The sequence below is a fragment of the Cornus florida genome, unplaced genomic scaffold (genome assembly GCF_030987335.1).
Source record: "Cornus florida cultivar Cherokee Brave unplaced genomic scaffold, ASM3098733v1 CherokeeBrave_3.0.0_Hap2_Chr01, whole genome shotgun sequence".
NCBI lineage: Eukaryota > Viridiplantae > Streptophyta > Magnoliopsida > Cornales > Cornaceae > Cornus > Cornus florida.
The window spans coordinates 72321287-72348327 of NW_026775571.1; the positions used below are offsets into that span (position 1 = coordinate 72321287).

General features: G+C 36.3%; 1 protein-coding gene across 1 annotated transcript in view; it reads right to left on the reverse strand.

Moving 5' to 3' along the window:
* Positions 1 to 26760, reverse strand: part of LOC132300329 (signal peptide peptidase-like 2) — a 42123-nt gene extending 15363 nt beyond the window's left edge. Inside the window, exons 1-6 of the mRNA XM_059797357.1 lie at positions 26200 to 26760; positions 20261 to 20419; positions 19790 to 19901; positions 19521 to 19640; positions 16390 to 16547; positions 5722 to 5901 (exon numbers count right to left, since the gene is read on the reverse strand). Coding sequence (XP_059653340.1) covers positions 5722 to 5901; positions 16390 to 16547; positions 19521 to 19640; positions 19790 to 19901; positions 20261 to 20419; positions 26200 to 26418 — 948 coding nt within the window. The 5' untranslated portion in view covers positions 26419 to 26760. The remainder of the gene's footprint in view (positions 1 to 5721; positions 5902 to 16389; positions 16548 to 19520; positions 19641 to 19789; positions 19902 to 20260; positions 20420 to 26199) is intronic.
* Positions 26761 to 27041: the final 281 nt, after the last annotated feature.

Consider the following 27041-nt stretch of genomic DNA (forward strand, 5'->3'; position numbering starts at 1 on the left):
TAATAGCAGACTTGTTGTCACAGTAAAGTGGGAATGGAAACGAAACTAGAAGGCACAAGTCCGTCATCAAAGTTTTTAGCCATAACAACTCACACACCCCAAGAGCCATAGCATAGCCCTATACTCTTCCTTTGCACTAGATCGAGAGACAACATCCTGCTTCTTATTACGCTAAGTAACCAAGTTACCACCAATAGTGGTACAATAGCCCAAAGTGGACCTCCTATCTAAAACTGATCCTGCATAATTAGCATTTGTCTAAGCCTTAACAAGTAAGTGACCATGATTGGAAAACAAAATACCAAGGCCCCGGACACCTCTTTAAGTAGCGAAGGATCCGAATATCTGCATCAAAGTGAGGGGTATGAGGAGAGTGCATGAATTGACTTCACGACACTCATGGCATAATCAATGTCAGGTCAAGTCATGGATAAATAGAAGAGCTTCTCAACAAGTCATTGATATTGACCAACATCCGACAACAACTCCCCCTCATAATCAGCCAACCAATGATTCTGCTTAATCGGAGTATTAGCAGGACGAGTGCCAAGCTGATCAGAAATAGAAAGCAGTTCAAGAACATACTTGAGTTGAGAGATAAAAATGCCAGCCTTGGAGCGAGCCACCTCAATGCCTAAGAAGTACCGAAGGGGACCAAGATCCTTAATCTCAAGCTGACGGCCAAGATAGCTCTTAACCTTAGTAATTCTGGTAATATCATCTCCAGTAAGAACAATAGCTTCGACATACACAATAAGAGCAATTGTCTTTCCTCCTGAATGACGTAAGAAAAAGGTATGATCAGCTACACTCTGATGGAAACCAAACCGGAGCATGGCAGTGCCAAAGCGATTAGACCAAGCTTGAGGAGATTGCTTGAGGCAATACAAGGAGCGACGAAGACGATAGACATACCGAAATGAGCAAGAGAACGAAAGCCCTGAGGGGGAACCATATACACCTCCTCTTGAAAATCACCATTGAGAAAGGCATTGTTGACATCTAATTGAAATAGAGGCCAAGATCAAATCGCAGCAATGGAAAATAGTGCACGGGTGGTATTCATCTTGGTAATAGGGGCAAAAGTCTCCTGATAATCTATGCCATAAGTCTAAGCATAACTCTTGGAAACCAACCGAGCCTTGTAACGAGCAACTAAGCCATCTGGATTATGCTTAACTGTAAACACCCAATGATAACCCACAGCTTTTCGTCCACTAGGAAGCGGAACCATGTCTGATTTTTCTCAAGTGCTTGTAGTTCTTCTGTCATAGCATCACGCCATTGAGGTTGTGCTAGTGCATCTGCAACAGTAGAAGGAAGAGGAACCGAGGCAACAAAAACAAGTAGGAGGGTGAGAGAGCACAATCAAATACAAAATTAGAAATAGGGTGAGTACAAGAACGTTTACCCTTCAGAAGAGCAATGGGGCAATCATCAAGTGAAACAATAGCTTGAAAGGCGGAGCTGGTGCCGAAGGAATAAGGCAGTCGATCGTGGGAGTAGAAGTTTATACCTGTTGTCTCTGACTATAAACCTATGGAAAAGGAACAATCCCCCCTACTGGAGGGGTATCACGAGGAGGAATAATAGAAGATGAAACAAGTAAAGGTAAAGGAGTTGAAAACGAAAGAAGGTGATCATCAAATTTGTTCAATGGGAACCATTCATTTTGAGAACCAACTGAACCACTATAGTATGGTGTATGCTCAAAGAAAGAAACATCCATAGATATAAACCGCTGACAACTGGGAGGATGGTAACACCTATAACCTTCTTTAGAGTGAGAATAACCCAAAAACACACACTTCAAAGCCTTAGGGTCATGTTTTATACGAGTATGCCCCAATTGCTGAACAAAGCGCACACACTTAAAGACTCGCGGAGAAAAAAAAAAAAGAAGATGAATTTGTGGGATGTAAGATTGAGAGTGGGGTTGCAAAGTTAAGAACCCTAGATGATGTAGATAGCTGTAAGAACTGCATATCCCCAAAATGATTGGGGAACTTCATGCTAATGCAGATTGCTCTGGCTAAGTCAAGGATGTGGCGATTCTTTCTCTCATAACGGTAATTTTGTTGAGGAGTTTTAACATTAGACATTTGATGCTTAATCCTAAATTCTGTACATAACTGTTGTACCTCCCCAATAAGCATACTCCGTACCCTGGTCAAATCTAAATTTTTTAATGGTACGACCATATTGAGTCTAAACCATTGTCATAAAATTTTTAAAAGTGGTGTACACCTCATTTTTATTTTCATAAGATAAACCCATGTAACACGACTATGATCATCAATGAACACAAAATATCGAAATCCAAGACTAGAAATAACTGGGTAAGGACCCCACACATCTGAATGAATAAGATCAAAAGGTGTTAAAGCAGATTTATTGATAATTGGAACAAACATGTTTAGCCAGGTGGCACGTCTCACAAGATAAATCTGAGACTGCTACGTTACAAAATAAGGAAGTAAACAAATGTTTTAACTAACCGAAAGAAATATGTCTTAAACGTATGTGCTAACGCATAAGTTAAGCTTTATTAGATGAAACATAATTAGAAAAAAACACTGAACGTGCTTGAGTGACAACGGAGCATCCAACAGGTTTAGGCCGTCCATTTCACGCCTACTGCCAATTATCCGTTTCGACACTAGATCCTGAAAAATATAGTGGGGAAAGAATGTTACACTACAATTTAATTGTTTAATAACGCTACTAATAGAAATAAGATTTGTAGTTAACTGTGGAACATGAAGTGTATTGGACAAAGTTATGAAGGAATAACTGATATGTGACCATTCCCAGCAATGGAAGATAGAGCCATCCGTAAGGCTTACCTTGTGATGGCCAGAACATATACTATAAGATTGGAAGAATGAGGATATACCAGTCATATTATCGGAAGCACCAGAATCAATGATCCATGGTGTCGAAGATATAGATACGCTATGTGCAGACGAAATAGTACTTAAGTGGGCATATGTTGAGGTTGGCTGAGATAATGCCTCTTTTTGGTTGAAGAATTGTTTGAACTTGTCTAAATAAGCTTGAAGTAAGGTAACTCTGGTAGAAGATGACGAGGCAGAGTTGTCAAGAATCGACAACGAGACTAGTTGTGTAACAGAATGTGTAGAGGATCAAGGTTGTTGTTTCTATTGCGGTGAGCGTCCATGTAGTGCATAACAATGAGATTTGATGTGACCAATTTTCCCGCAATGGTCATACCGCCCACATTGTTATGTCTCAAAGGAGGACCAGTGGTAGAATTCTAAACTAACTGGTATGGTGTAGTTCCTGGAAGGTTGGGAACACGAACTGCCATAGCAGGACGATCAAGATGAGTCCAATAACTCTCATCAGGCAACACATAGGAGTATGCATCCTCAAGAGTAAGGAATGAAGATAAACCCAACACGAGCATACTCAAACTCGTCGTTCAACACGGCAAGAAATTGAAGCACTCGATTCTTCTCCACAATCCCTGCATATAAAACTGCATCATCTGGATCCTCCAAGAGTGGAAGGAATCATAATATGACATCTCCTCCCAAATAGCACGAAGCTTGGTGATATAAAGTCACCCTGAGAAATCCCCGTGATATCTCGCCCCAACTAGAAAATTCGTGCATTATCCTGTCTCTGAGAATAAGTGCGTTAAACTGAATCCCAAATCTACTTAGCAGTCTTCATCAACATATAGCCAATGGCTATGTTTGGCTATATCGAATTGACTAGCCAAGACATAACCATAGTGTTATCTGCAAACTGTTGTAGATATGCCTTCTTTGAATCAGCTGGCTCTCTTTCAGAACCAATAATATAACCAATCTTGCCTTTGCCACCAATGAACATCTTGGTAGATTGTGCCCAAATCAAATAGTTGGAGCCATCCAACTTCATTGTGGTGATTTGAAGTCCTGAATTTTCTGATGAGTTGGTGGGAAAAATGGCATCACCACCAACAGAACTTAAGCCAAGAGAATTAACAGTCGAGGACCCTAAATCTGTCATAATCTATCATACGACAATAAACAACTCCAAAAACACCACAATAACAATGTCTCCTCAGACCATGTCTCCTCAGACCATTCCCAAAAAGTTCAAATACAGACTTTTTCAAGGAGCGCTGTCCACTTACTTATAGTCGGACAGCCTCTTGCTCAATATCCGGAACTTCTCTCTAGACTCAAAAAAATTTACCCAAGGCCTTCTAGGTGTTGGAGACCAACTATCCCAATTTACCCAACCTTAGAAGAGTAAAAAATAAATTGTAAAGCTTAAAAAATACATATTTTCGATCACAAAACAGTAACACAAAAAATCATGTGTAGGCACTGTCACACGATGTCGCAACAGCTTAAAGTGGCTGACGCATAAGTGGCAAGGCTGTTGAAGGTGTGGAAAGGTGTTGGCTTTGATACCAAGAAGAAATATAAAAAGAAGAAGAAGGAGATAATTGTGTAAAGGCTTGAATGAGATAAATCACTCATTCACACCTCTAGTATTTATAAATAAAAAGAGCACATGCTCATATTACAAGAAAGGAAATTAAATCAAATCTAAATCAAATCAAAGCATATTCTATGGCATATTCTATAGCACAATCAAATCTCTGTTAATATGATGAGTCATTCTATAAATCGTGCTATCATATCTGCTAACAATAACCTATGAATTTTTAACTGCCCATAATTATAAATCCACACAAAGTGCAGATAGAACCACTTAGTATATCATTAGCTGATATATATATATATATATATATATATATAAAGAATCATACAATATGCCTTTTGTAGGCCATTGTTGTATTGGAAGTTTCTACAGATTCATATATTACAAACTAATCTACATGAGTGTATCAAAAGAAAACTTATATGCAAAAGTAATGATGAATTTATGAGTGAAGCATCATGAATATTCAATTTAGTTTGAATATGTGAAAGAGAGAGTCCTTGAATCCTTTCACATATTTTTTATAATTTTTTGACAACTTATCCAGTGTCACAACAAAAATTATATGCACCATAAAGTTTGTTGAACATGTAAATACTACAAATTCAAATACAACCTGATCATCTCAATTGCAGCCACCAGATACCAAAAATTAAGCTACCATGCTATTCAAATATGGCACCTCTGATGATAAATTAAATTCCATTATATATAGAACGAAATATAAAAATGGTGTTAAACAAGTTTATTTAGAAGTAAATTAGTTACCCTGCAAAGTTTCCCCAATAACCCACATTTTGCACAGAATTCTTCACAATTTATCAGGAAATTGACAGGTGGAATACATACACACACACGTGTGTGTGTGGCGGGGGGTAAACAATGAAGAATTCAGAAATAGGGGGACAAGGAGTTGTTTTATGACAGACCCAGAGATATTATCATGTCAACTAGGATTAAAAAAATAGATATTATCATGTCCAAATGCAAGGAATTTGGTTGACAAGTGCAGAAATGTTTTACAATTCATTGAATATTCCAAGGCATTCACTGTTCTGGATTAAGTATAAAAATGAGTAATTTCGTAATTTATAGAGTTCCCCCTCATTTTGCCACAACCAGATAGTTGCACAACCTCTCAACACAGCAGGATAAAGCAAAGACAGAAATAGAATGCCTTAATAATTAGTCAATCCAGCTAATAGATAATCAGAATCTTTCCCCCACTAAGAAAATACTAATAATGAATTTCCATACCTCAATTCCACCAATGCAGAAAAGTACAATCAGCACCCAGACAAACCAAGATGACATAAATAGATAAAGTAGCACCAGAAATGTGGATGCCATTAGGACAAAAATTATAGCACTCTTTGCATTGATATCGAGGACTTCCTTCTCAGCATCATCTTTGCCTGGTCCAGCATTGGAAGATCCCTAGGGAGAGAAAAGAGACAATTTGATTCAAAATTTTCAATCATAAAATAATTAAACACCATGAATACACACACACGCACACACACGCGCGCGCGTGCACACAGATGACAGAAAGGAAAGAAGATCTAGTTCAGTGGGGAAAAATAAGCATATCTAAGAAAGAAAACACCAAGGGTAGCAAAAAAATGTCAATTCAGTTCCATGCAGATTTTTTGTATCTGTCCATTGTTCTGTCTCACCCTCAGTTCATTCATGACATATAGCAATAAGCTCACAAGTCACAACTGACATACCAGGAGCATCTAAAATATGCATAGGTAGTGTGAAGTTACTTCCAGCAGTCTTCACTGTCGTAATTGGAGGTTGACAACATCTATTGATCTGGATTCTTTGCATGGGATCTGGAATACAAGGTAGCACTTATACACAGTTCGGCTCGACATGTGTTCACCAGGGACCAATTTCTAAGCAAAGTCATACAAAGATATAACCGGAAGATAGAGGAAGTTACTGGTTCAGAAATCAGAAGATGGGCAAATTTTTTCTTTGGCCTTGACTTCACCTAATGCTTAACACATGTAAGTTGAAGGTACTGTTGCGGTAGAAAATAACAAAGCTACCAAACAAGGTGTAACTACGTCCAAAAGAAGTAGTGTGACTTCATGCAGACTATATCAGAAGCAAAACACTCATAAGGAAACTGATAGTTCCATTTCAAGACTTCAGCAGCCAATTAATGGGTAATAAGTTTCCTTACAAAGTCCAAGTACCTAGCATATTTAGGGTGATAAGTTGCCTAAAAAAAATTCAAGTAACTAGCTTATTATTATAATTAAGATATCAAGATATGTGATAATTAATACTTAGGCTAAAAAAAATTACTAAAGATGAAACAATTATATTAAAATTTCACAATACTTTCTTTTTCATTAAATAATGTATTGTGACAATACCGCTTTGTAAGGAAATGTAGATCAATGAGTATAAAATATTAAGATGACTAAAACAACTTATGGATGAAAAATTAGCCATGAAACTCATAATTAAATGAAATTTTAAAAATGGCCATCTAACTATATTTTATTAATGTGGCTGGAAACTTGGCCAAAACATGCGGTAAGTAAAATTTCAAATTTTGAGAATATTCAGTTCATATGTTAAAAAAATAAAAAGTTGAAACTGAATGGAAAAATAGGATTCATGTAGCCCCAAGTAGTTGGGAAAAAAGGCTTGATTGCTGTTGTGTTTAGAAGTTCAAAATTTGATTCTTTCAATATATTGAACGAAAAAATAGAAACATCAGAGGAAAAAGCACATTGGGATTCAAGGTACAGCTTTACCAACAAGTTACAGACCTCAAAACATTGGTGACATTTGAAAAACAACTCAAATTTTGGTCCCATTAAATAAAAAATTAATCATACCAAAAATTACACTAAATTTACAGCCTCAAGCATAGAAATATTACCCAGTTTGGACCCATCAGGGTAGGGTCTTGGGAGGGAGGACTCAAGAAAGACCTAACCTTCGATATTTCACGAAGTGGCTGCTCTAAGGACCAAAAACTTGTGCCGTTAGAACTGATGCTCAAGTGTTTAACCACCAAACCAGGCATAGAAAGCAAATATATAGTGGTGTAATTCTATAAAGCAAATTTAATTGACTATAACTGTAAGAGAGGCGATTTGTACAATAGTGGTTCTCTCTCTCTCTCTCTCTCTCGTACAAAATCAGAGTGACAGCAAAGGCAAATTCAAATTTTCATCTAATAAATACATCCTTGGCTGAAGTCAAGGTTTTGAGGAAAGTTTTTGAATAGGGAATTCTATATTTCCTTCATCGTTTACAGATTGTACAAGGCCTATATATACAAGAAAGGACAACTACACTCCAGACTATAATTAAGGAAAGAAATAAATGTACAAAATGAAAGATTTGCAGCTGTACAAACAGATGGAATCAGAGACTAAAATGGGAAGGAATCATTCCAATTTATTTAGGGAATAATTCTAAATAAATTGGATCCGAATCCTGGGTTCAACCGCGCCTAGAATCCCAGATTTTCTGGTCATCTGTTTTTCCACACTCCCCCTCAAGCTGGCATGTAGATATCAGTCATGCCCAGCTTGCCAATTAACTCCTGAAACTGTCCTTTAGCCAAACCTTTAGTCAAGGTATCGGCTAGCTGTTCTTTAGATCGGATGTAGGGAGTACAGACTAGGCCTCCTTCAATTTTATCCGTGATAAAGTGTCTGTCGATTTCAACATGTTTTGTTATGTTGTACTGGATTGTGTGCTATACAAATGGCTGCTTTGTTGTCACAATAGAGTTTCATAGGATTACGGCTTTCCAACTTCAGTTCTTTTAAAATAAACTTCAGCCAAAGTAACTCACAAATTCCCAAAGCCATTGCACAGAACTCAGCTTCAGCGCTTGATCTAGCCACAACAGTTTGCTTCTTACTCCCCCATGTCACCAAATTACCTCCTACGAAGGTATAATACCCTGAAGTAGAGCGTCTATCACTGAGTGATCATCCCCAGTCTGCATCAGTGTAGGCTTCAATCTCCATATTCCCATTTTTGGAGAATAAAATTCCTTTTCCTGGAGTACCTTTGAGATATCTTAGGATCCTGAATGCAGCGTTCAGATGGTCTTGATTAGAGCGTGCATGAAGCTGCTGACAATTCCCACAGCATAGGCAATATCAGGCCTAGTATGGGATAAGTAAATAAGCTTTCCAACTAATCGTTGGTACCTATCCTTTTCCACCATTGGGCTTGTGGTTATACCATCAAATAGGTTTGTTTCATGTATTAGCTCTAGGATCAATACTATTGTCCAAATAGAAAATCCATCCAAATCATATCACTTGTTTTGTATTATCTAACTCAATCTTTGGCACATAATGCCTGAAGAGGTCACTTTTTTCCAATCTTGTACTCTATCATCTATTCTACTCTCTTTTGACCAATCTTGTAGTATTGCTGGTAGTGGAACAGCTACAGCTACACCTACACCTTCATAAATTCGTCAACTCTATCATGGTTGTTAAATTGCAATCTGGATTGTAGGATTGATCCTAAATGCCTAATCAATCTAGATCGCACCAAACTCGTTTGATTGTAGGATCATAGTAGAATCTGTGGGATCGTAGGATCAGAAGTTTAACGGCCTGCATATTATGAATATTCACCATCCTACTCCATCCAAGGCATTAATCTTAGTCAAACTATGTGCTATGATATATTTTCTTACTATATCTCAACCCATATTGGACTTGGTTTTCCCTTCCTATCATTACCATCACTCATCCTCACCGGTACAGTTACTAGTCTTTGTTGTACAAACCTAATCATCTTAATCAATTTTCTTTTACTTTATCTCCAATTATTACTGCATCTGTCTCACAAATTTGTTCATTACTGTTGAAATATCTGTATTATTATTATTTTTATTTTTATTAGTTGTTTCCAGCCTTTTATTAGGTGTTTTATGTAAGATCCCTACTATCATGGGATCACGTAGATAAGATCCCCGTAATCATGGGATCACATAGATTTTGGCATATTTCCTATTTTTCATTGATATGGTTTCCTTTCTTTGTACCCTATTCTTTTATATAAATATAGCTCTTGGCTCTCGGTTTGAGTAAGCCAAAACCAAAAACTTCTTCTTTTTGGTATCAGAGCAAAACAAAAACCTTCGCCTCCCCATCTTTCTCCCCAAAGCCGTCACCTTCTCTCCCCCTCTCTCCATTTTCCCTCATCTTCGGCACACCTCCATCTCCTCCCAACCCTTGCGTCGAACCTCTCGAGTAACCCTCTTTTTTTTACTCCTTTTTTTAGGAGAATTCCCTTAAGTTTTTTATGACCTAAGGATCCTTCTAGTGTTTTTTTTTTCTTTGTGGGCTGCCGGTGTTTGTTCGGCAGCTTATTTGGAGGAAAGCGCCGATTTTTCCAGCCTTGTTTTTTTTTTTTCTCTCTCCTGCTTTGACGTGTGGACCAACCTTATTTTGGTACTATGACTGATTCTAGCAGCCAAAAGGACACTTTATCCTCGGTCCAACATACTTTATCTTCGGCACATCATACTATGGCACAGTGGGTTACAAGTGTGCTCTTGAATGGGCGCAACTTCGTATCTTGGTCCCGTTCTCTTCAACTCTATATTGGAGGGAAAGGGAAAACTGGTCAGTTTTTGGGTCTAGTCAAGGAACCAAAAAAGACGGATACTAAATATATTACATGGGACATGGACAGGTGCACCTTTCTAGGTTGGATCTTCAACTCAATGGAGGAGCATATCTATAATATGTTCATGTTTCACACTTCCGTTTTTTGTCTGTGGCAAGCCCTTAACAAGATGCATTGCCCATTCCCGCAATGACGCTTGTATCTTTGAACTCTATCAGGAGATTGCTCATGTATCTTAGGAGACACTCAAGTTATCAGAATCAAAGCATTTTGGGTACCTCCAGTCTAGATGGGAAGAATAAGCACAGTATGAACCTCTCTCCAATTTCTTTGAAGAAGCTATAACTCTTTTGGTCAAGAGACTGGACCGCCAGCATACCTACTAGTTTTTGATGGGTTTACAATCTGAGTATGATGCTCTTAGAACTCAGATCATAAACACCTTTCCTATGCCTGATTTATATGATGCCTTCGCTACTGTTGATCATGAGGAGTATAGACGTCAGATCTCTCAGCCAGTAGCTTTACCAGAGACTCCAGTTGATCAGATGGCTCTTGCTGCTAATTCTAGACTTTCAGAGGGAAAGGTTATTTGTCAACATTGTGGAGCCACGGGTCATGTAAAGAATCGTTGCTTTAAGCTTCATCCCGAGCTAAAGCAGAAATTTTCTCGCAATCGTCCTTCTGGCTATGGCCGCACTACCGTAGTAACTGATACTATTAGTGGGTATACTATTCCACAGATTGTTATCCCTCCTGCTTCAACTCCTCCCAAACCATCTTTTCAGGACTTCAATCAATTACAGTCCCAGATTGATCAGCTTCAGGAGCAGTTTGGAGCTTTATCTACCAGGGCTGGCTCTTCTATTCCCACGGCTATTATAGCTATAGGTACTATTGCTTTTCATGTTAAAGCAGGAAAACCTACTTGGGTTCTGGATTCCGGAGCCAATGATCACGACTGGTGAGTTATCATTATTTTCTACTCCTGTTACCCCTGTTAATTAGTCTGTTAGTCTAGCTGATGGGTCAACCACCATTATTCCTAGTAAAGGAGATGTTCATCTATCCCCTGGTATTATTTTGCCATCTGTTCTTCATGTTCCTAGCTTTGCATTTAAATTTCTGTCTGTTAGCAAACTTGCCAAATCACGAAACTGTGCAGTGATTTTCTTTCCTAATTACTGTGTTTTACAGGACCTGTGTTCGAAGAGGATTTTTGGCAAGGGATATGAGCACGATGGCCTTTACTACTTAAGGGATCCTCCATCGACACCTCCTCCACTTGCTTCAAACCTTCAAGCATTTGTTCTTCCAGTTACTAGATCCTATGATTTTTCTTTTCAGCCTTTAAATTTATGGCATGCTTCCCTTCATTAATAACGGCTTGTAAGAATAATAAGTTTCAATGTGAGATTTATGAGCTTTCTAAACATACTAGAACTAGTTATATTTCTCATATGCATCATGTACCTAGTATGTTTGATCTCATATATTCTGATGTGTGGGGTCCTTCTCCTGTTACTGCTTTTTCGGGGCACCGTTATTATGTCACATTCATTGATGATTATTCCCGCTGCACATGGGTATATTTACTTAAAAAGAAATTTGAAATTTTTCCCTTGTTCACTCAATATCTCCAAATGATCAAAACTCAATATAAAACTGTAGTTAAGAATATTAGGTCTGACAATAGTTGTGAATATGTTTCCAATGAGTTTCGGTCTCAACTTAACCAACAGAGTATTCTTCATCAACTTACTTATCCATATACCCCTTAACAGAATGGTGTGGCAAAGCGTAAAAACCGCCAACTAATGTCAGATGTTCGATGTCTTTTAAGTGGTATGAATGTGCCAAAGTCATACTGGCACATGGCGGTTCTTACAACTACTTTTCTCATTAACCGTACCCCTAGTAGAGTATTAAATGGTAAGGCCCCCTTATTAGTGCTTCAGCCTGATATTACTCTTTTTTCCATCATGCCTCGGGTGTTTGGATGTATATGTTTTGTTCAGAATTGTAGCCCTTCTCGTACTAAACTTGATGACAAGGCCATTAAATGTATCTTTTTAGGATACTCTTCAATGTCAAAAGGTTACCAGTGTTATGATCCTATACACAAACACATGTATCACTCTCTTGATGTCACCTTTCATGAGCATACCCCTTTTTATGGTTCTAACACTATCTTGCAGGAAACTTCTACTCCCGATCAAGAGGTTTCTCCTCTTGCTTGTCCTCTTCCTATTTTTCAAGAAAAGTCTTCTCTTGTGGTTTCCTCACCCCCTTTGCAGATCTATTCTCGTCGCCCTCGTGCTTCGCTTCCACTGCCTTCATCCTCCTCAGATACATGTTCAAGTACATCTCCTCTCTCTCCTTTACATTTCCCTGACCGTGTTCCCGAGTCTCGGTATCCCACTCGAGACTGCAAACCCCCTGTTCGATTTGGATTCGCTTGTAGTACTAATCATCCTATTTCGCAGTATATCTCTTATGATGGTCTTTCAGGGTCTTATCAAGCCTTTCTAGGCAAACTTGATTCCATTTCCATTCCCAGAAATGTCTCTGAGGCTCTCCGGAATCCCAATTGGATGTATGCTATGATGGTAGAAATGGGTGCTCTGCAGCAAAATGAAACATGGGAGCTTGTATATCTCCCTCCTGGTGAAAAGAATGTTAATTGCAAATGGGTATTCAGTGTTAAATATCCGGCCAGTGGCTAAGGCCCGTTTGGTGGCCAAAGGGTTTACTTAGATTGCTGGTAAAGACCTTTTTTTTTTTTTTTTTTTTGATACATAAGCAATTCATTAAAAAAGCATTCAAAAGGGGAACACGTCCCTAACAAAACCACAAAAACCTGGATACCCTTAGGCCCAAGGAAGCCAAAAACTCAATAGTCTCCTCAACAGAAGAGTAGAGTCTGCGCGAACCCCCAAAACAAAGAGAGCTAATAACAGAAGATTTCAGAACACTGATGGAAGATTCCTCTCCTTCAAAGGATCTTCTATTCCACCTCTTGGTAAAGACTTTAATGATACTTTCGCTCCACTGGCTAAATTGACCGTAGTTCGTTTGCTTGTCTCCCTGGCTGCCTCTCACAATTGGCCTCTTCATCAGCTTGATGTAAAGAATGATTTCCTTAACAGTGATCTTCTTGAGACTATTTATATGGATCCTCCACCCAGCTTTCGGGCTGAGGGGGAGTATGCTGGAAAGGTCTGTCAATTGCAAAAATCTTTGTATAAGTTAAAACAATCTCTAAGAGCTTGATTCAGCCGCTTCAGTGATGTAATTCTATCCATGGAGTTTGTTAGATGCCATTCTAACCATACATATTTTATCCACCGTTCCTCCACTGGTAGATGTATCATTCTTCTTGTCTATGTTGATGATATCATCATTACTAGCAATGACATCCCTGGGATTGCTCAAGTAAAGCTTCAATTGGCTAAAGCTTTTGACGTGAAAGTCTTTGGGCAGCTCAGATATTTCTTGAGAATTGAGGTTGCTAGATTTAAGCAGGGTATCTCTTTATCGCAAAGGAAGTATAACTTGAATCTTCTTCGAGACACGGGTATGCTTGGGTGTAAACCTGCTTCCACTCATGTGGATCCTAACATGAAGATCTCGGCTGAGTCTGGAGATCTCCTTTCTAATCCCTCGCAGTATTAGTACTTGGTAGGAAGATTGATTTATCTTACTAACACCCGTCCTGATTTGGCTTTTGCTTTTAGTGTTGAGTCAGTTTTACATGCTCCTCGTACAGCTCATATGGATGCGGTATATCATATTCTTCAATATCTTTAAGTCCTGTCCTGGACTTGGATTATTCTATTCTTCTAGCAGGCACGTTGGGTTATCCTGTTTCAGTGATGCAAACTATGCTGGGTCCAAGACTGACAAACATTCCACATCTGGCTTCTATTCTTTCTATGGAGATCATCTTATATCCTGGAAAAGTAAGAAGCAACCTGTAGTTTTGAGATCTTCAGCAGAGGCTGAGTATCGTGCCATGGCCAGGGTACTTGTTAGATTCTCTGGCTTCGATCTTTCTTGGAGGAACTAGGGCGACGTGAAAAATAGTCCTCAAACTTGTTTTGTGATAATAAGTTAGCCATCATGCTTGCTTCAGATTCTGTTCTTCATCAGAGGACTAAACATATAGAGGTGGGACATTCATTTTATCAGAGAGAAGGTTCGTTCGGGGATTATCAAGCCGTGCTTTGTTCAGTCCTCTAATCAGTCGGCAGATGTGTTCACCAAATCCGTTGGTCCATCTTTGCTTCATTCCTCAATTACCAAGCTGGATTTGATTGATATCTTCACTCGAGTTTGATCGGGAGTGTTAAAACATCTGTATTATTATTATTATTATTATTATTTATTAGGTGTTTTATGTAAAATCCCTATTATCATGGGATCATGTTGATAAGATCCCCATAATCATGGAATCACGTAGATGATATCCCCATAATCATAGGATCACGAAAATTTTGGCATATTTCCTATTTTTCTTTGATTTGGTTTCCCTTCTTCGTACCCTATTCTTGTATATAAATATAGCTCTTGGCTCTCGGTTTGAGTACGCCAAAACCCAAAACTTCTTCTTTTATTACTATACTAATCTTACATTACTTGTCTTGCCTTGCCACACCTCCAAATCAATATTTGCATTCCATTCACTCGTTTTATGATTATTTTGTCTATTAGTAGCCTAACATTTTGTTGCATTAAATATATTAGGTACATTAATTGTTTATAGAATTTACCTTTTAACTTTAGAAGTACACACCATGGTTTATAAAATTTAGGTTTCAGTTTAGAGGTACGCACCAATCGCATAATATACCAAAGGTGCTCATCCATTTAACCCACCTTGATTTGATTTTATGATTAATATCATCTTCCATTTCTCTCACTTTTTGAATAATCAAGGCTAAGTAATGAAAATGTTCACTTCTTAATAACTCTTAGAACTTTGATATTCACTACATCCTCACTTTTTTTCTAGTGTTGCTAAAAGTACAATCCATATATTAAGATCTAGTCCTACATCCCTTAACTCTCCCTATGCTCGAGTTTCTCTCCTTCCATTTAGCACTTATCCTAGTTTTACAGTTACAACAATATAATCAACAAATAGCATGCAACACACAAAATCATTTCTGAATATGTTTTGTTAGTTCATCCTCTACAAAGCATATATATATATATATATATATAAGGTTGTGGGATTCGTGAACTATTTCTGGTTAAACTTATTGTTAAAAAAGCTAGGCTATAAGCAGCATGAGTCCTAAAAAACACTTAAGATTTAGGAATTCTAACTTCTTAATGTTGTTGGTCATTCTCGATGCAGGTTAGGTTGAATTTGGGAGCTCTGACTTCTTCCTTGATTTCTTGCAACTGCTAATTACTGTGAAAGCTTGGAGTTCATCTATGAATGGATATCAATTTAAAAGGAGGTTAGTTTCTGGATATTACACATTGATAGTCGCCAGATTACATGGAATAATGGAAAAAGAAGCAGCAGAACATAGTGGCAAAATCAAGTGTAGAAGATACAATAATAGAGCCACGAACACATGAAGCATGTGAGGTCATTGTGGTCATGTAACTCTAGCATGAGATGGGATTTATACCAAACCTGCAAATATATTTTGTTTTTAGTCAAGCTAATGGTAATGATCTCTTGCTCACCGGTATGCTTGGTCTGGATAATTTTCATGCTCACCCGTGAGAGAGATCATTACCCGTCAAGCTAATATAATGCTCTTTATCTAGCGTTCCATGAGAGAACCAAAAATACATAGGTTGACTGCAACATTGTAAGAGAAAATTGAACCTATATTAAATCTTGAACCGAGGTGATATTATTACTATAGATGTGAAATTGTGAATATGGCATTCTTTTTCAGAGCTACATTTTACCATGTTGAATGAAAAATCTCTGTAGTCCATCATTTGGACATGATAAATATCTTCATGGTGGGTTGGAGAGTGTTAAGGGTGGTAATGGTAAAGATAATTTTTTAATTCAGTTTCTAGTTCTGAGTAGAGGAACCAACAAAGATCTCTCTCTTTCTATCTCTCTCATACTGAACAATAAGTCAATAACCATCCGTGAAAGAGTCTCGCAATGAAACTAAAGATAGTGCAATTTCTGGAAGGAAAATTTGTAGTTGAGTAAACTTTGTGGTCTTACGACTAGACATATCCATATAACATGCAATGAAACTAAACATATTGCGAAATCAAGACAAAAAGGGAGAGTAATATATTTGAGACCTTTGGTGATAGTTCATTATATCGCTCATCCTTCTCCTCACATACAGAAAACCCCGCCCAAAGTGAAGCACATACTATTGTTCCAACGGCCATCAGCCATAAGAATAACACTGAGAAGTCCACAATTGGACGATTTGGCGAATATATCAGAAGTTCCACTGCATTGAAGAGTATATTGTTATTCATATCAAAACCATTCAAAAATAAACGCAAGTAATGAAGAAGACAAGAACATCACACAAAAAATTCAGATAATGTGCAAAGCTCATGTGTGCACCCCAAAATTTAACATTTATTTTTAGAAATATAATAGTCCAAGATAATAAAAATAAGCCTTCTTACAGTAAGAAACACTAGGATTACTTCAATCACCGTTGGAGCCTAAATTTCTAAAGGGAAATCTGGAAAAGCCTGAAGAGAAGTTTAAATCTGAAATTATCTCAAAAGTATATTGATAAAGATTTGGTTGCAGAAGATAAAGAGGGCTGTCCCTTTTATAATAAAATTATAAATGAAATTTCACTTCTCTAGACTGACTATTAAGCTACCCACAAAGCATTAATAATAGCTTCTATTCCAATGACATTTCAAATTCCTATACCATAATTATCACTCAATAAACTCTGACTAGACAATATTGATTGCATTGATTCTGACTATACACTTTTTAAGACACAATTGACCACATCAATCCTTCCTCCTTGGAATAAACTCATCGTTGAGCTGAGTTTTGTCCAACAACCCCGTCTTTACTGCCATCAAGGTATGGATACAGATCTGAAACATTGAATGTAGGATCAATACCCAAGCACCGAGGTAAATCAATTTTATATGCATTTTCCCCGATCTTCTTGACGATTCAGTAAGGCCCAATCTTCTTCTTTCTGGATGGAAATCGCTCCTTTCTTAAGTAAACCATCACTGTTTCACCTTCTTTAAAGTTCTGACTACGCCTTTTCTTGTATGCATACTCCTTATACTTGGCATTTGATTCTTCAATTTTCTTGAAGCAAATAGAAACTAAAAAATAAAATAAAATAAAAGAGAAGTATTCTACAGTAGTAAGAAGTTACTCCAATCACCGTTGGAGCCAAGATTTCTAAAGGAAAAACCGAAAAAGCGTGAACAGAAGTTATAATTTTGATAAAATTTCAAAAGTATATAGATAAAGACTTGGTTATAGCGGATAGTGAGGGTTGTCCCTTTTATAATAAAACTATTAATGACACTTCACTTCTCTAGAATGACTTTTAAGATACCCACATATAATTAATAACAGCTTCTACAATTCCCATGACATCTTTAGATTCCCATACAATAGTTACTACTTAATAAACTTTGACTAGACACTATTGACTACATTAATTCTGACTTGACACTTTTCAGAGACAATTGACTGCATCACTCAACCACTAGTTGCCCAAGTCAATCTCTAATTAACCGATTGGTGACATTGTTGAACTCTTCAGCTGCAGTGATGGATTTCAACATTGTTAAAAATAAAATTATGACGTAATCTAGAACTCACAATTATGCCCTATATGTTGTATTCTAAGTATATTTTATTCTGCCCAAGTATATTATATAGAGGCAAAATAGAGTTACATAGAGAGCAAGGTTTGTAGTGTTTTAATTGAAAAAAAAAAGAAAAAAAAAAAAAAAAACTGCAATTCCTCATTGCTCAATTGATCGAATCGAAGGATTTAAATATTAAAGTTACACCCTCTATAACAACTTAATCTTTTGGAGTAGATTGTAGTTAACGTGATATCAGAGCCAAAGGTCTCGAGTTCAAACCTCACTATCACCTTAAAAATTAAAATTGTAAACACGTGTTGGACCAAAAGAAGGCCACAAGCGAGGGGTCATGTTGAAGGATTTAAATATTAAAGTTACCCTCTCTAACAGCTTAAGCTTTTGGAGTAGATGGTCAATCAACTCAACCCCAATGGACCAACTGATAGCTCGATCAATAGAAGTCTACTCCAATTTGAGACTTACAAAAATTCAGAACAGGAAATTTCCAAAAACACTTTTAGATATATATATATAAGATTTAGGAATCAAATCAGATCAAAACAAGAAACTCTAGAAACCGTAATTTGATTAGTGCATCCAAGTGCTAAATTACCTTTTTACCCTTAGTGTAGAAGATTATGCCATTACCATCATGTGTTGCATCAAAATTCTTTCTGCAACCATGAGCAAGAGGTAACAACTAACACTTGATAACTATTAAAATTGCTAATCTAAACTAGAAATTAAAACAATAGTTACAAATTTTTGTTTTGGTCTACGAAATTTGCCAACCTAAATCCTATTAACCTAACAATTTTAAACAAATTTCTTCTTAACGAATATCTTTACTCAATTTCTATTTGTATCTTTTCCGGTGTAATGAACTTTATAACTTGCATTTTAATTCCCTTTCTCTCCTACTCACTTAGTTTCTTGTAGGCATGCTATATTTACCTTCCTCCAATCAGTGTTAACCAACTCCATCCCTTTACATGTTAATCTTCCTGATAAACTTGTTTACAGATCTTGTGATTTGAAATCTGAGAATCCTTGTCTATTTTTTACCACAATCCAGGAATTGTGGTGTCATTGCTCATTTTCCAAAGCATTCAGAAGCTAACGCAACATGCCTGCTTAAGTGGCCACACCATTTATTCAAATATTCTTAGTATTGAGATATATATAAATATATATGGTCTTACAATTGGTGCATTTGGATTGGAGATTAGACGGAATGGATAGTGTATTATTGTACATAATCAGGAATTCTCTCTCTCCCAACTATTATACAAAATGATTTTATAAACCCTGAAAGATATTCAGTGGAGGAAAACAATGAATGAAAACACTATTTTTTACATCACTAGAGAAACAACTCAACAAAAAATGCCAAATTTCTGCCATTCGGAATCCCTAATTTAGTGGAAAAGGCAAACCAAAAAATATGACTGCAAGAGCAAAATACAGCACCAACAATCCTCTTTTCTTCTTTATTCTATCTATAAATCACCTTCTATAGATTCTATCATGCTACCTATGAACACAAAAGCTTTTTGCAGATTGCATAGCTGCAAGCAGAAGTTTGAGAAAACTTTTACAATGGAAGGGCTCACCTCTTCCTCCACCTGCCATAGATCTGTTTATAGCCTCTCCTTCCGATTTTGAGATCATCACAACAGGAATTGTAATGTTTATGGTGGTATCATTGTTAGAACAACCCATCTCAAAAAGATCTGCAAGAGGCAAAAGAAAAGGGGGAACAAAAGCAGTTTAAAGATATAATAAATGAAACAAAAAAAGGATTGATAGTTACCATCAGTTCCTATACAATACACCATCCAATGGTAAATGAAAATTGTGTTTCAGTACATCAAATACTTACCTTCTTCGTCATTTATCACCAACAGGCCAGCTGCACCTCCTGATTGTGCAACTTCAGCCTTAGTTGTGAAGTCACAATCACCACGCGGGGACAAAACAACAGAGCTGGACAACTGAAAACAATACAATGGACAATCATAATAAGCCTGAAAATTTCACTATGAAACAATTTAACACGAAGCTTTTACAGGAACCATATTGCTTAATAATCATTTCCAAATATATCCAGAAAAATTCCAATGTTCCCCAAAAAATAAAAGCGCCCATTTACCGGAGCACTATGCTTTTAATTATTTAGCTTACCAGAAAATATCATTTTTAGTGTATGTGAACCAAATAATGCAAAAGTTATTATTAAATTCTTCCCTCCCACAAGATAAAACAATCAAACTTTCACTTCAAATTATGCAATTTTCCAAGATTGCATAATAAGTACATGAGACAAGGTCCATCAAGGAAAATGGAACCAAACCTTTGAGGAAGAACTGGAACAGCAAGTTAACGGATTTGGGAAAACGGCAGGCAATCTCTGGGCTTCTTTAGTACTTGTGGGCATTTCAGCACCAAAACTTGCACTTAGCCCACTTAATGTTTCATCTTTAACGCCATTAACCCATTGCACAACCTTTACCTGAAAAAAAAAAATTAAGCAACACATCCTTAGACACCAAAAATAATAGTAATATAATAATATTTAGACCACTGAAAATTTAAACACAATACAAAAGCATATTAATTTGTTTTGTGTTGGGTTTGACTTATTATACATAAAATCACAATCAAATGTTATTTTTTTCACTTCATCCAAAGAGCAAGGCTTCCTGCCAACAAGACTAGATCTTGTTTTACGAATATTTCTGATATGAAACAATTGAGCACCGACATTTACTTATTGACATACTTTTGTTAGGATTTGAGTCATGCATTGGCAAATCCCTATACAAAAGTGGTACAAAATATCTGAGTCTATATAGCTACAACTGAAGACAATGAAGACAGAGAAAAATCAAAGATCATATGTAGAAATTCATCAACCTAATCACATGTTTAAAAAACAAAAACAAAAAAAAACAAAATTTCATATATATATAGTTTTAACAAAGCATGTACCGACCAAACTAAAGCTGGAATTTAGGAACAATCAAAGCTCAATTAATCAACTTCATCGATCAAAGGCTTTTGGAAAGTGTTGATTAAAATCTAAAGCTTGACTGATGGATTGTCGGCAAAGAAACTTTTATTCTCACAAGAATTTAGAAAAAAATAATTGTACAAGTTTCCTGTTTTGCTTAGGACTCCTTTGTTGGCTACATACATGGTTATAGTAGTCAGCCTGGAGTATGAGCATTTTAAAAAAATATTAAAAGAAAGCTTATAGCCTTGATAATCAATCTAGGGTTTGGCATAGATAACCATTCTTGACACATTCTTTGCATATGATTGAGTGAATCGAAACAAGGAATTCAACTGGAGATTCTCTAACAAGAACCAACCATGTATTATTAAAGAAAAAGGAATGGACGAACAACCAAAGAGAGCAAACATTGTTGAGAACAAGTTAATTGATATAAAATAGCAGTGTTCGAAGGAGAACATTGTGCATGAGTCTGGAGTAGAGGTAACTAGTTGACTTTAGATTTAATACCAAGGTTGTAAACCTTTCTCACATGGTTGATTGTTAATGTGTAAAATTTGATGAGCACATCCGTGAGATGGTCAAAGTAGCACCAACTGAAGATCAAATGAGAGAAAATCAATTAATCTTGTTTGTACATGTGCATAGAGATGGCGAAATAGCCTACCCCGTTGGCCACCCACCCCATTTAAATAGCTTTGGAGGCTCATTTAATGCTTTTGGGGGGGGATGGGATTTATAGTGAAAGCCCACGCAGTGTGGGGCACGGACATGGAAAGCCACCCGCCCCATTTATAACAAGAGTGTCAAGATCGGGATTCTACGTAGGAATGTTGGGGCTCCATAGAATTAGAATCGTAGAATCAAATCGAGAATCGTAAGATTCTACCAAACTAGTAGAAAATTAATTCGAACTAACTTCTTAAACAATAATATTTCTAAAATATAACAAGAATAAGCTCAAAACACAAAAATGTATACCTATCAAAAAATAAAAATAAAAACACAAAAATAAAAATGTATAAAATTACAATTCCAAATATAGTTACATACATCTTGGGATAAATCCATACATATATCTAAGAATGTAGCTCAAAAACTAGAGCTCTCATGACAACTATGCAATATCAATTCAATCAACATCAATTCAATTAAAATTGCAAGACTTAGTACTAACTTTAAATAGATGCTAGGTTGTAGGTCCAAGAGGAATCGACCAAGGTTCGTTAAAAAGTACTCCCGCCGTCCCAATTTAAGTGTCATTTTTGGGGAGTAGTAATTTTTAAGGGGACATGTGGGACATGCATTGTCTCCCTGGAAAGTTACTAAATTGTCCTTTTAAATTTTGAGTATTCAAATTTGAAATTTAAAACTCAAAGGACATATATGGAAAGATGTGAAATATATTGTTTGAGAAAGGATAGTAGACAATTATGTTGGGACAGACAAAAAAGGAAAGCATGACACTTATTTTGGGACAGAGGGAGTAAATCCAAACAAAATAATAATTATTAAAAAATAACTAACATTATTTATATAAAAATTGGGTGATAAGCACCTCTGTTTTTGTCTATCGAAAATATATGCATTCTATTAAAGGAATGAATGAACAAATTTTCATTACGTTTATATTAAAACTAAACTAATAGTAAATAGTCTAATACCAAGTAACAATTTACTAGATCAAAATTAAAGAAAATTAAACCAAGAATTCATGAACATAAAGTTAGAAACAAAACAAGCAGCCCAGAAAAACCTTCCCCTATATTCACTGATAAGTTACAATCAACCATGCATATAAAAAAAAAAAAATAACTACTGATTTACCAATTCTACCTACGATTCTACTAATTCTATGATTCTACCACCAATTCTACTGATTTTATTTAAGTTACACCCTCTCTAATAGCTTAAACTTTCCATATTGAAAGATATAAAAGTTGAAGAGAGAAATAAAAACATGAAGAACACAAGAATACAACGGGGTTCAACCACTAGGGCAACGACACACAACGCTTAAAGGGCTAAATCTCTTTCATTACATTCTCTCTTGATTTTGTTTAAAATAAACACCTCTATTTATAGGTGAATCGGGGAAGACTTGTAGCTAGAGAATAGAAACTTCTTACTTTACAAGTATTTTATAATAAAGGAATTATACATAAAGTCAAATACAAATATGGCAACAACTTGTTGCCCAAGTATAGCAATGTTAACATTTTGTCCCCCACCACCCCCCCCCCCCCCCCCCAAGTTAGCATACGGAGAACTCAAGTGTCCAACTTGAAATTAAATATGAAGTGTAGAGAGTCTGAGACGAGTAAATCTGAGATGAGTTGATCCGGAGATCCAAGACAAGTTGATCCGAGACGAGACAAGTTGATCCAAAGATTCAAGACGAGTTTATTCGGAGATCCAAGACGAGTTGATACAAATATCTGAGACAAGTAGTGTATAGAGTAGGGTATGATAAACCTGCTCTGATACCATATTAACAACCATCTACTCTAAAAGCTTAAGTTATTATACAAGATGCAACTTAAATATATAAATCCTTTAACAAATCCCTACATGTGTAAAGAAGACCTTTAATTGTACGAGTAAGGAGAAGTGCCATAGTATACATTGAGGATAATACTAATGGAAGGGGATACATTTAGTAAGGAAGAATATGATACATGTGGTTTAACAGAGACTATAGCTTGAGATAGAGTGAAATGGAAAAATAGAATTCATGTAACCGCCCCAAGTAGTTGGAAAAAAGCTTTGTTGAGTTGAATTGGTAATAAAAGTTCTTGGTAACCTTTGGAAAAGGGTATTTTAGTAATTTTCTTAGTTTATATGCATTAGTTATAGTATTGTCCATAAGTTGTATACTTGTGTTTCAAGGCATGATGTGTCATTGGCTCTTTGCTTGTTATTAATCAGTTCATTAGTATAATACTACTATTACAGCTCTCTTAATTTTTTAAATCTGCTATCAGTGATCACTCATTCAATAGGATCTGCAATCTTTATTATATTGAAATTATGAGAACCATAAGGTCGGTCTATTTATAGTTGTATAATAAAATTCTTACACTAGATATGATGCCTACGGGATTCTATGAGTGATTCCTAACTTCAACGTCTAATTCTAATTTTCTTCTTTTAAAACTTATGCGCTTTTATGCCTTTGAAAGCCCAAGCCAAATCCAATAATCTTCGTTTTACCTTTCGAATACCTATTTGACAAATCTTTATCACTTAAATCTTGAACACTCAACATAGTTGCCTAAAAGATACAAACCAACAGCAAAGAAACTGTCTTCCTTGTCTAATCAATTCCTTAACCCTTCCTTGCACATTTTACAAAACCTAAGACCCAATATCTCCACTAAATTTTACCTTTAATAAACCAACAATAATCAACCCCAAAAAACCTATCGCACTCGTCCTACATTACAATTCTTAGTTGAGGATCATTGCTTTCACTGTTTGTGAGATCGTGCAAATTCTATTATTCAAATATGTAAAAAGCACCATATAGGCTTAAAATGTGACGTGCATTCTTGATTGTACAAGTCTCTCCTCTTTGTTTTCAACCAAAAGTTTTTGTTCAATCTCTGCCTTAGAATGTGGAAGTCCCCAGATAAGAAGTTTGAGATTTGTTAAAAATTATAAAGTAAGTCCATAACAAGCCAAGTATTTGCAATGGTCGAGGAAAAAATGTCTTAGATTCCTATTTAAACAAGTGTTTCCATAATGCACTACAGATAGCAACGAAACTCCAGAAAATGTATTCACCACGCCAGTTTAAAAAATAATAAGAAGAAGAAAAACAGTATTACCAAATTATTAGAGCTTTTATAATTATATATATATATATATATATATATATATATATATATATTTCATCATACCATGCATGGTTGTTTCCACCTGCCCCATAATATTAAAGTCAGCACGTAGGATCATCGTAAAAGGGCACGTGGCAAGCACTAACCATCCCACAATATTCTCTCGGGTGATAGAATTAGCCTGAAACCTGTACTATATGTCTCAATTTGGTAAAAAAAAAAAACAAAACAAAACAAAGGCTTCATCCAAACTACCACGAAAACTAAAGCTGGTTACCAGCCAATTATCAACAATCCTAAACATGTGGAATGTGGAGCAAGTGTCCCAAGTATGTGCCAACTATAGACGAACATGATCAAGTAAGGTGGAGACAGGCATTGACCCCACTATACACACATCCAAAGCAGGAACTTGGATCAAGTGTACAGAGTAGCTGACAACGGACACTGCACCAAAGATAAGGATGTGATCTAGTTACCACAGAAATAACTGTTCCAAAACAACTATAAAATGAAAACCTCGATAGATTATAATGACTCACATTCCTATAGTGTCTCTTTTATCTTATCCTTAGTTTAGCTCAGCTGAGACTAGCCTACAAAAATTTAGCCAATAGTTGTAAGTCCTTAACTCGGTGAGTAGCTCAGTGTAACAACAGTCACAATGTTCCCTGCACACATTTCTATATGTTCTACATACACTTGATACCCAACAATGAATTCAATGTACTATCAAGAAATGAATGAAATTAGCTTTTTAGTCTTTTCTTGTGTGGAAAATGCGAAGAGAGGAATGTCACCCCTGGTAACACACCAGTGTAACACCCACAATAATGTACTTTATATGTTCTCAATAAATGGAGTTACCATTCCAATCACTTCATCCATGGAATCATTGCCTAATGTGATTTCATTTTTGTCAGACCCAATTTATCTGCTTTGCACTAATCATTTATTCGCTTCTAGAGGCAACTCCCCATACCTTTTAGTCTCAACTAAAGTCGTCTTTCTCAATATATTAGCAGCCTCATAGCAAGGATAGTTCCCCACTTCCCAACAGTCACTTAACTACTACAACACTTCCTTAGGTCCTATAGGGATAAAATTCAAAACACTCACTCCGAGTCCACACAGACTCTGGCACACCCAAGCGGCAAACAATGGCCTTTTTAATTCAATAATCACATGTAATACATTAATTTATGGCATTAAATTTTATCTATAACTTCCATTCATGAACTTTAACATTTCCCAAATTATTCCATAAATATAGATATAGATATATGCTTATATACAAACTAACAAAATACATATATCACATATATATTTATATATATAAAGGATTGCAGTCAAAATTATTCGACCTTATTCAATAATTATTGGGGAAACAAAGAATGTAGAATTTGATTGAGAAGAGAGAGAGAGTATTGACATTACCAATCGAGACTCGTGCTTGCAAGATGGAGAAGATTTTGGGGCAGGAGGGTTTTCGTGCGAAATATAATCGGCTGCGACAATTGATAAACTACTGCAGAAGATGATAAAAATGCCTAATGCGGTGATGATTGAGAACAGATTGAAAGAGGAAGAAATGGCCATCGGCACCGATGATGGTCTTCTTCTTCGTCTGCAAACCAAACCCCCGCAACCTCTCATTCGAATCAAACACAAATGTAGAGAGAGAAAGAAAAGAGGAAAGAGATCTAAGATGAGAACGCTGAAAGCCGCATGCGCACGCCAAAGAAGAGAGATATATATATATATGTATAGGTATGTGTATAAATCTGTTCTCTGTTACGACGTTAGACGAAAGACACGCTTCTGTCCAGCGAGACCGGCGAGAGGAAACAGAAAGGTTTGCGGGTTTGTGAAAGAGGTGGTGGGGACCGGTTAACGATGCGTTTGGATAAGCGAGGGAAAGTAAAAAGAAATTTAACTCCTTTTTTTTATTAGTTTATTTTTATTGATTTTTATTTTTTATTTTTTTTTTGGCCAAAAAAGGCCTAGCGGCGGCTTCCACCATTCCGGGATCTTGAAAGATAAGATATACCCCGGCATGGATAAACTGATTTTAATTTTCAACCCAAAACAAAGGTCACACAGTATAACAAACTTATTGTTGCAGTAATAATTCTCGCAATATAGAGCCTTTAACCTTTTATCTTTTATTTCACTAAGTTATAAGCAAAGGTAAAAATTTTAATTTTCTTTAAAAGAGCTATTATCAGTAAAAAAATAAATAAATAAACTTCTGATTATTCATTTTATAAAGCACTTTT